This window comes from Triticum aestivum, chromosome 5D (assembly GCF_018294505.1).
Source record: "Triticum aestivum cultivar Chinese Spring chromosome 5D, IWGSC CS RefSeq v2.1, whole genome shotgun sequence".
Classification (NCBI taxonomy): Eukaryota; Viridiplantae; Streptophyta; class Magnoliopsida; order Poales; family Poaceae; genus Triticum; species Triticum aestivum.
Genome location: NC_057808.1, coordinates 97,330,583 through 97,341,254, shown reverse-complemented (window position 1 = coordinate 97,341,254; position 10,672 = coordinate 97,330,583). Strand labels below are relative to the sequence as shown.

The following is a 10,672-nucleotide window of genomic DNA, read 5'->3' as shown; positions in this document are numbered from 1 at the left end:
GGTGTCCATCGGCTTGCCTTCGGATTCTTCTTCAGTCTCACCGTCTGCGTCGTTACCGTTGTGACTACGGGGGGATTTTGAGTATTTGATTATTAGGAAGTATAGGATAGACTAGGATTCGGTCCTGCCTTGTCTTGTACTCCAAGTTGGTCTTTGTACTTCTACATATATGCCCATGATGCTCAAACAATACATCCAAATATTCCACCAATCTCTCTCTCCCTTCTAACACTTTATATATAATAAAGCGGGGCGAAAGACTTAACACGAGTCAGTTGTTGCTGCGCTTAAATCAGTCGGTGGGATTAAAGCGTTTCCCCTCTTATATTGTCGCTGCTTCACGCCCTGGAAGGTCCTGTGCAGGCACTAGCACAGATTAAGCTAGCCAGATCTTGAAAATAAGGAAATATTTCAGGTGGCACCACATCGATACCGTTACTAGCAACATATCTTTCAGTTCAAGTGCATCACCAACTTCAGATAAAGAGAAATCATCACAAAAGGACAACACAATTCAGGTGTTTGAGTCAGATGATGTACTTCATCAGTTCCAGGTACATGAAAACACCAACTCAAAAAAAAGTACATGCAAACTTACATTTCACCAGGTGCGAACCCAAGAACTTAAACAAACCAGTTGCATCAGAGCAAACACCAGTGTGGCATTATAACCAACAATACATAATAGCACATCCCATGTCCAGCCAGTCTCTCTAAATAGAACCCAAAAATAAAAAAGGTCCCAGCCAGCCATGGATGATACTGCTGGAGCTAGGGGTGAACCCTGATAAGCCATTGCTGTGCGGCAAGTGACCATTTTTCAGATGCCTGTAGTCGATTATACACTGCGATTGTCAAATCAACTAGCAACTTGACTTGAGTCAACAGATCTAGAGGATATGAGAATAGAAGAGCTAAAGTTAACTTACACTCCTACAAGAATGATGGACAATGACATCAACTCATATCATCATCAGATTCACTCCATTCCATTTTTGGATGATATTCATCAGAGTCACTTTCCTCACAATAGTAGGGAAATGATGCATCTTCCTTGCCGCAGCCAAATATCCCTACCGATGGGTGCCTTAACTCATGCATTCCTTGGTTCTGACATACATAACATTGACCTAACAAAATAAGCCACAAGATTAGAATCTTGTTAGATCACTGGAATTCACAAGGTGAAATTTCTCATACCATTTTCATCCGGGTCCAAAGGATAACAGAAATAATCCTTTATCATAAATATTCCGCGGACCTCAGCGAAGTACATCACCGATGTCCAATCGGCTGAGCCATGCTTCTTTATCTTGACAGTAAAGGTGAAGTGATGACATGTCTTTAAATAATGCTCCACATTAAAACATTGATGGAGAAGTTCATCAAATTCATACTCAACTCCCTAAGATGAAATAAGTGTTAGTGATAGGTCTCTACAGTCCAAACAATTAAAGATTTACAACAAACATGGGAACCTTAAGATCATCTTCACTCTCGATGTATCTTCTGAAAGCCACCATCGCCTCCTCGGTCATCCATCTATTCCCATTTTGAGCAAGTTCTTCCTTAGAAGAAATATAATGTCCTCGTTCTTGAATTGATTCAGCTTGTTTTCGAGCTTGTTCTTCTGCAAATTTTATATCACCTTCATACTTGGGTGGCCAATATTTTCGTGGTATCTCCCGCCTAGATAGAAACATCAGAGTACAGTCAACAAAAAAGGTTAATAACTAGTGTAAGACCCACTCTTTGCTACGGGTAATTATTTAGACGTTTCTCTGATCCCGTTTAAGGCAAAGCAATAACGCTCAAGCTCAGCTCCATCGAGTGACTCATGCGGTAAGAGCTCGGGATTTATCATGCTATGCCAAGCGATGACACTCCAACTCAGTTGCATCGAGTGAGGCTTTTCATATGATTGTCTACAGCTAGATTTATATAATCTTGATCCCAGGGTCCGATACATAGATGTAGGACGAAGTTCATGTAATGATACAACAAGGGACAAGTTGTGATAAACAGATTCTCAGCTTAACTGAACTTGTTTTAAGCTGTAATGAACCTTGCTTTATTCACTATGCACCATTGATTACAGTACCTCGGTATGGGTGTGATACTAAAACCTGGTTCTAGAAATATAGATGACGTGGGGTTCACTAGGCATAGCAACTAGCTACTTTCCATTATGACCTATGAAAGACAATTCATAGCCCCAATACATAAAGCTATTGAGTGCTTTCTGAAAATCTGTATACATCATTTAAAACATGTTTGGGGAGTGCTTACCTTGGTTTTTGTTTCTCGTGCGCTGGTGGCTCCGCAAGTGTGGAATCAAGAACGGCACCATCGACTGCGTCAGCATGCATTGCCACCCTAGGTCAAACAATTTACATCCATGCTTTAGTCAACTTCTACTATGGCTGTGGAGGCTCGGAAGTCTTATGGAAACAAATAAATCTATAATCAATCTTAACCATGAGATATACATTTAATGGAGCATGTTTAGAACACACACACACATTAGTCAACTTCTATTTACTACTGAATTGGAGTCTCGGAAGTCTTATGGAAACAACACACGCGAGCACGCACGCACGCACGGTGTCATAACAATTTCCCAACATTTGAACAAAGCAAACTAATAAAAATAAGGACAAAATAAAGATGGAAACACCTGTCAGCTGATTCAAGTGTGTGAGGTGTGTCGTTCAGCGTCAGGGTCTCAAAATTAGCCAGATCCATGCTTGTACACCCAGGCTCACTGCTGCTCACCTTGCCGGCGTGCTCCTCAACCCTAGTCAAAATGGTACTGTGTCAGTGACTATTGTGGTCAGTCCGGCCATATGGGTTATAACAAGTGCCCATCATTTCAGCATACGAAATACAGTGTTAATTTATAAAGGAAGGGCAAACTGAAGATGGGCATACATGTCGGCTGATTCAAGCGTATGAGGCGTGTCATTCAGCGTCAGGGCGTCAAACTTAGACAGATCCATACTAGTATCCCCAATATTACTACTGCTCACCTCACCAACAAGTATACTTGTTTTGATTAGGCACGTCCCTGGGACTGGGACTGTACCTTCCATGGGCACACTTAAGCTTCAGGCTTGAGCGTGCTATCTCGCTGTTAACTGAACTACTACTCATAGCGGTTGCGTTTGCAGTTCTCGACGAAATTGGTGTCTTTGCGCCTAAAAAAGGTTATTTCTTCAACGGCGATAAGCAATGGCAGGGAGGTGCGGGTGATCTTACCCAGTTTCAGGCGAAGAGAGTGCTGGAGAGCCGGCGGGACTGTGGGCCTCTTGGTCAATGCACGCGCGCTTGTGCTCGAGACGGAGGATCTCCGCCTGGGTGCGCTTCAGGTATGTGTCGGGATCGCCGTCGCCGGCCATCGCGAGGTCGGGGTGGGGGTGGGGTGGGGTGGGCCTACGAGAAAGAGTGGCGTGGCCGCGTGGGGTGGGTCTCTCCCGCGTGAGGGCACCCATATGGCCGAAAATGATACGTAGTCGGTCTCTCCCTCAATTTGGGCTGGGCTTTGATGGGTGTTCTTTTACCTTCGACTACGTGCCTCCGCAGAATTCTTCTGAAAAAATCGTGCCTCCGCAGAACTTATAGCACTCTTCTTTCTTCTGGAAGCCCCTATAACTTTCTAAAAATAAATTATCGCATCTTTCCTTTCAACACATGATATCCCATTTGTGTTACCACATATCCTCCTTCCCACTCTTGCCAACGATGACCTCAGTGCTCACACAATCACAACGCGTTTGGATGTTGTCAATCCTAAGACGTCTATCTCGGCATAGGATAAGAAATCAACTTTTTTTTGTGAGGTTTTGGCGAGGCGAACAATCGTGGTTATAGATGGTTTCTTTCGTCTCCAATTTTGATTTTGCTAAGGTGCCCATTTTCAATCCGGAATGGCACATGCACGGAATAAGGACGGATCATGCGTTATTGATTAAGATTGCACCCTACATATAATGTTTAAAATGGTTAACAGGTAAAATAACATCATATTCAGATTCTACGTATTTTTCTATCAAATTTCATATATGACATGTTAAATTTAGAGTTAGCATTTAAAAGATATGATTTTTTAAAAAGCATTTGATATTTACTGCGGGTTGATTAACCTAATTATCAGGGGTCCCGGCAAAAGAGGAATTCTGACTTAAAACTGACCTGCGGTTGATTACCAGAAACATCAGGTGGTTTTCTGAAAAACAACGTGACGAACAAAGAATACTTATTTTCTGGTCCCCTTACTATTTTGTGCCAAATTTTATATATTTTAAAAATTGATGACTCGATCTTTATTTTTTTTAAATTATGGTATTATATTATGTAAACTTGAAAATGTAAGTTCTACAAATTTAAATTTTTGAGTTCAGCATCCGCGTTTTGAAACTTAAAAACTCAAAATATCGAATTAGAATTTTGAAGGTTGGAAATCCAGAACTGAAACTTAAGAACCGTAAAATAGCTAGGGGGTTGTGCAAGCTTACTGAAGGGACAACGCTTGATATAGCTAGGGGGTTGTGGAAGGCAGGTCTGCCCTTGAAAATTAAAATCTTCATGTGGCAAATGCTCAGGAATAGGCTGCCCACGTCTGATAATGTGGCAAAACGTAACGGTCCGGCTGACGGTACCTGCACTGTGTGCGGTCTAGGTGAAGATGCTAACCACGTCTTTTTTAGATGCCACCTAGCCAGGTTTGCGTGGAGTGCAGTTAGGGAAGCCTTCCACTCGAACTGGAACCCAGCCTCGGGGAACGACTTGATTGCCATCCTTAAAACCACGAGAGGGACCAGTAGTAGAATCGCTTGGCGTTGCGTAGGGGCGCTACTATGGGCTATTTGGACGACGCGCAATAAAATTACGATTGAGAAAAAATTTCCTAACCACCCTGCGGATGTGATCTTCAAATGTCACCTTTTCTTACAGACGTGGACTCCGCTGGGGAAGGAGCGCGATGCTGAGCGCATGTCGGAGGCCTTGGCGCGCATCAAGAATATCCAGGTGATGGCTAGACAAAACACGACGACTCGATGATGCTTTTGGAGCCTTTGGTGGATGTTTCATGTTAGATAGGTCTTCTGCGTTGGATGATTTGGTTGGTGTAATGTTGCCTTCGCGTGGAACCTTTGTTCTGTTTTCGTCGTCGTCTTGGACTGAACTTGTTTTCTGCTTTTCTGGGTTGTATCTGGTGCCTGAGGGCTTTATTAATTTAAAGCCGGACGCGTCTAGCGTCTTCGTTCAAAAAAAAAACCCTTAAGAACCGTTTATTTTAATTTATTTCGTATAGAGAACTGGAATATTTAAATATCTTACAGACTTGTATTGGGCCACATACACACCAGTAACCAGTAGCACATCGACTGATTCCCCCGTCTGAATGTACTGGAGTTTCAGGTAGCCAATACAAGTTTCTAAGATACGTAAATATCTTAGACAATTGTATTGGGCCACACACAAACCGGCAACCATTAGCAGATCAACTGATTCCCCGTTTGAAAGTGTTGGGGCTTCAGGAAGCCAGCGTAGTCCTTGGGCAGTTGTCGATGGAGCAAGCCAGGACATCTCTGTAATCCCGTGAGATTGTGAAATGATCATACACGTTGCCGTCGTGGCTTTTCTTGTACTCAAACAGCAAGGATGACTGGTTGAAGGCCGTGAGCTTGACGAACCCGAAGTCGAAATCCCTGAAGTGACTCCACTGGATATTTGATGTGGTGAATGCTGAATCTGCAATGCTAGCGCCAGCACCACCAACAACCACATGTGTTGTTGCCTTGAACGGGCCACTGTAATGATCCGATGCATCAACGACGCATTGGCTCTGCAACCAATGAAAGATTGTAACAGGACATATAAGATTGTAACAGACTATCTCCTAAAAATATATTGTAACAAGATATGTAAGTTTTATGCCTGTAAACCATAATATTTACAGTAGCAATACTAGCAATAGTACTTACTGGGACTTGTCATCTGAAGCAAGTGCAAATGCAATATTCTACAGAAAACTTCAGTCTCGTGCAAATGCTAACCAGGTACATACCTGATAGACTGGACATGTCCTTTCATAGTTATGGACATGACCGTAGAAGGCGAGATCAACCTTGTACTTCTGCCAGAGCTCCTGCAGCGCTTCTCGTCCCATCGGTTCCTCGAATGTGCCCTCTGTCTCATAGTAAGTGCAGGATGAGTACCCAAGAACACGGTGGGCCAGAAAGATGAGCCAGGGCTGCTTCTGCCTGTCGACGGACGACAGGCATTGCTCAATGAACTTGTACTGCTCGGTCCCTGGCCTCCAGTCTTCTTCTGTGTTAGCAATGCAGAACCTGAACATGCCATAATCTGTCGCATACCTGAAGAAGGATAGCTGTCTGTCAGTAAATTTCAAGGATTGTACTGTATATCTTAAAAGGACGAGTTATGGCCTCACTGAGTCACAGCATTTACCAGAATTTTGCACGGTTCTCAGCAGGAGTATAGAATACAGTTTGCGCAGGAACACCACATTCTCCACCTGAGTCAAGATTTCCATAGAAAGATCCAGTCCCGGGCCAGTCTCTTTCATGGTTACCACTGCAGAAATGCCCTTCTTGTATTTATGAAACAGTAACACATTTTGATACCAGAGGAAGTTCTGAAATGATATACTAAACTAACCTGCCAATCATGTATGGTACAGTCGATGCAATTGGTTCAATCTGTGAGGTGAACTGATCCCACTGAGACAAGTAGCCATTGGCGTAGCAAATGTCCCCAATGTGAAGCACCATGTCAATGTTTTTTAGGTCTCTAATGATCTGGTTAGTAGTGTTCAGTGAGCCAGGTTGGAAGTCATTGAACTCATTGGAACCATCTGCCTCTGCCTGAAGGAAAAAATGCGAGCACAAAAAATCACTGTAATTCTGATTCAGAAAGAGAATCACCGTAACTGGAAAATGTCTAGTTGTTACAAGAAAAATATGAAATAAAACCAAGATGGACAGGTAACATAACATACCTTTCCCATATCTCCAAATATGACAATTTGTTGCAAGGAATCCTGTCCAGGATAAGGTGATGCTTTAAAGCTATATATCTTGCTCCAGACCTGGGTACCATTTGGTAACCTATGGCCAAGCCTGTAGGTATACCTGAAAAAAAAATTAAGTAACCATTTCTTAGTAGCTGGATGCATCACAATTTCAAAACAGGTTAAAGAGACAAGATAGACAACACACTTGGAGTCTGGCCACAGATCCTTCAAGAAACTAGTATGAATGTAACCTGGATGGCGCCAACCAACCGTTCGAGCAGGTGCTCCTACATGTGCAGATTAGAAGTCAGGTGTTTGATTCAAAACAAAAACAAATGATCTAAGAAAACCTATGAGCAGATTCTCAGTTATGTTGACGGTGTAAATTCTGAACTACGATCGTCTCATCTCTTAAGAAGAATAGGCAAATAGTGACATACCGCACATGCTATTTCTGTTGAATGATAATGTTCCGGCTGGGGAAAGAAACCGAGGCCCGCCTTTTGCACCCCATTCAACAAAAGGAACTGCTTCTTTTATATTGTATCCACTTGTCCAGGTGATTGTCATCTACAATAGTACTAGTACAGTTACCTTAGACAACTGAAGACAGTACTATTGTATAGCTAGTTCAATGCTGAATTGAGAAGAATAATACGATGCATATTCTTGTGAAAAAGACACACAATTTAAAACGGTCCTCTCAATGGTGAATTTATAGGTAAGCTTACTTCATCCCAAGACTTCCCTTGTGCCAAACGTGGGTAGACAGGTGCCTTTGGGTTTGCAAAGGTGACCATGTTTGAGACAGCAATGAGCTTGGGCTGTTACAGGAGTGGACATTTTCAGTCTCAGGAATATGACAAGTATATTTTTTGTTAGAGCAGAGTTGTTATTATGCAGAGAAGTTGAGGTAACAAAGTATAGCCTTGCCTTCAACAGACCACCGGAGAATAGTGCAAAAGAGAAGTCTTCCCTCTGGTTGATCAATTGAAGCTTCAAGTTTCCCTTCCCAGACCTATTATATCCATCATTCTTGAACTTTGCAAATTGGTACTGCAATGAAGATAGGAAAGAGAAAGGTTAATGTCCGAAATGAAAGTGTCCCGGAGTCTGAATCCTGGCATAGAACTATATATCTGAAGCTCAATTAGCCCAATTGAACAGGAAAAATAATGCCAACCTTGATAGGTGCTGTGCATAGCACCGGAGGTTGTTGCCACTCATTTTCAGGATCGCAGATCGCACCACTATTTTTTTTCAAAAAAGAAACAACAAATCAAATAATACGTAAGATCTTATTGGTGCATCAAAGAATGACTAGGTGGATTGAATTCATGTCACAATAGATCTGCCTCCGTGCAGATATACCGATATTGTTACCTGAAATTTGCAGGAGAAAACACGCCAATCCAGTCGTCATCAGAGGGATTTGGATGGAAGAACTCTACCTCTACCCACTCGCTGTTCTCACCCTGCAGAGGATGGCATCACATCACTGTGCAACTGTTGAGCAAGCTAGACAAGAGTGGTGAGAACTGGGGCATACTAACCTTGAGCCCAAGAACCAATGGGGACGCCTTTATATGTACGGAGTCATCGATGGCGAGGGTCGTATTCTCGATTGCGATCCTCGACAGCGGCTGCTCGCCGCCCGGAAGAGCCGCCGCACAAACGAACAACCATATGACCACCAACCACAGCCTCATCTCCTCCAGAAGCCTGAAACTCCCAGGTAAGACAGCACTCCAAGAAGTACAGAAGGAAGCATAAGACCTGCAATTTCGAACCATTTCAGGAGAAGGAAAAGGAGTACCAAGGAAAGACAGCAACTTAATGATATGCGTGCACAGTGCAACTGCGTCGAGTGACCAAGTGTGCAGGATTGGATGAAGGGATGGACAAATATATAGCCAATCATTGAGGTGGGCGTGTAGACATAGGATACTATTCGATGCTCCCAAGAAAACATAATGGCATAGAAAAATGGCGTCAAGAAAGACCGTAATAGTTGACTGACTCTGTCAGTGTCAGCATTTTTTCTCCTCCCTTTACTAGGGATGTCCGTGTCAGTAGTGATCTAAACACTCTTATATTTCTTTATAGAGGGAGTAGTATTGATAAAGATTAACTGGACAGACGTGGAGAAAAGATCAATCGGTAAAGATTAATTGTATTAGAGATAAATGCTTCTTGATCAAATTACCAGGCAAACATTGAGAGCAAGAACCGTGGCGTGGACGTGGCACTCTCACAGTCTTGGACAGCGGTTGTTCGCAGCCATGGAGCGCATGAACATGTGCCAAGAAGCATCCATAGCACAGCATGGACCTTGGTCGAACAGGTGGTGGGCGACGGAGGAGGGGAACAGTCACCACGGTCATCGTTCGCGCGTACTCCCGCGCGCCGCTCATGTTCCAGACCCGACACCGTTCTGTTCGGCCTGGCCTGCGAGCGCGGCGCCGACGGACGGAGCACGCGAACACGCCGGCCTGGAGGACGGTGGCAGCGAGCGGCTGGCTGTTGGGTTGGGCCGCCCACGGCCAGCTCGCCCGGGCCAGTCACCTCCCGAGGTGCGAAACGTTTTTCTTTTTCTTTTCTCACCCTCCCCACAGGAACAGAAAGCTACCCAATCCTCACCCCCCGACAGAGAAGGCAGCGGCGGCGCGCGTCGAGGTGCAGCCCCTCTCCTCTCTCCCTCCCTCTGTAATCTTTTCTCTATCTCTACGGTACGGCGGCGGCCGGTGGGTCGCGATAGGTGAGCGGCGGTGGCGCGCGTCGAGGGGATGGTGGTGGGCGGGAGGGGAGTGAGACAGTCAGTGGACGGTGAGGGATGGGGGGTGCGCGGGAGCCGGGAGGCGAACTGGCAGATGGCGAGGCGGAAGGCCGGTGCGGTGAGGGTTGGGTCCGGGACGGCGACGGGCAGGCCGTGAATGAGGCAGACCGCGGCGAACTCCAGCGCGGGGGTCAGTTGGCTTATGCTATGGCCGGGGGTTGCCATTGGATCGGAATTGAATATCAGTTTTAGACACTGGGCGTGGAGTAGGGCTCTCCTCTGTACTTCTCTGCGCCGGGCTCTGACCCCCGCCCTCTCTTCCTCTCTGCAGCTAGCACCGAGCGATTCTCCTGGTGGCACCAAGCCGGCCAAGATAACAAGCTAGCAGCCCCCTTTCTCTCCCTCAAAAATCAGAGGTATAACAGGCACACAGGAACCCCATTGCTGTTGTTTGGTTCTATTTGTTGATTGTTGGACAGTGAGTATGAAATGTTTTGTATGTATATGAATTGTGAGAGATATTTTTTATGTTTATGGACAGTGAGCATGGTTCATGCATTTGATTGTGCTCCCAGCTGAGGCTGCTGGGTCACCCGCCGGAACGCCGCCTGGAAAAATGGCGTCCACCCTTCTCCCGACCTTATTGCCGCCAGTTTCACGTGCCGCCGCCTTCCTCCTCCGAACCCCACCAAAACCCTTCCGCTATCACCATTCGCTTTTCCGCAGCCTCCTCGCGTCAGCTTCTTCCCCATCAACCTCTCCTACTCCCCGCGCCCTCGTCACCATGGCCTGTGCAGCTGTCCCCACCCGCCGGGATCTCCTCATGCTCGGCATCGAGACCAGTTGCGACGACACTG

General features: G+C 45.2%; 2 protein-coding genes across 3 annotated transcripts; both read right to left on the bottom strand.

Moving 5' to 3' along the window:
• Positions 1-502: 502 nt before the first annotated feature.
• LOC123119665 (uncharacterized) lies at positions 503-3,421 on the bottom strand. Its single transcript, XM_044539549.1, has 7 exons — positions 3,259-3,421; positions 2,678-2,797; positions 2,290-2,376; positions 1,479-1,689; positions 1,201-1,405; positions 930-1,130; positions 503-828 (listed from the first exon to the last, which is right to left on the bottom strand). The coding sequence occupies exons 1-6, from the start codon at positions 3,396-3,398 to the stop codon at positions 958-960; spliced, it is 936 nt and encodes a 311-aa protein (XP_044395484.1). The 5' UTR covers positions 3,399-3,421; the 3' UTR covers positions 503-828; positions 930-957.
• A 1,859-nt stretch (positions 3,422-5,280) lies between these two features.
• On the bottom strand, positions 5,281-9,494 carry LOC123119663 (probable inactive purple acid phosphatase 1). Of its 2 annotated transcripts, none has more exons than XM_044539547.1 (13): positions 8,856-8,993; positions 8,593-8,761; positions 8,423-8,514; positions 8,223-8,289; positions 7,973-8,095; positions 7,771-7,863; positions 7,480-7,609; positions 7,245-7,326; positions 7,025-7,157; positions 6,685-6,890; positions 6,475-6,600; positions 6,071-6,380; positions 5,281-5,848 (listed from the first exon to the last, which is right to left on the bottom strand). In XM_044539547.1, the coding sequence occupies exons 2-13, from the start codon at positions 8,746-8,748 to the stop codon at positions 5,537-5,539; spliced, it is 1,830 nt and encodes a 609-aa protein (XP_044395482.1). In that variant the 5' UTR covers positions 8,749-8,761; positions 8,856-8,993; the 3' UTR covers positions 5,281-5,536. The 2 variants fall into 2 exon arrangements, with proteins under 2 accessions (XP_044395482.1, XP_044395481.1); XM_044539546.1 differs by lacking the exon at positions 8,856-8,993 and adding an exon at positions 9,246-9,494 and having other exon boundaries at positions 5,312-5,848; positions 8,593-8,815.
• Positions 9,495-10,672: the final 1,178 nt, after the last annotated feature.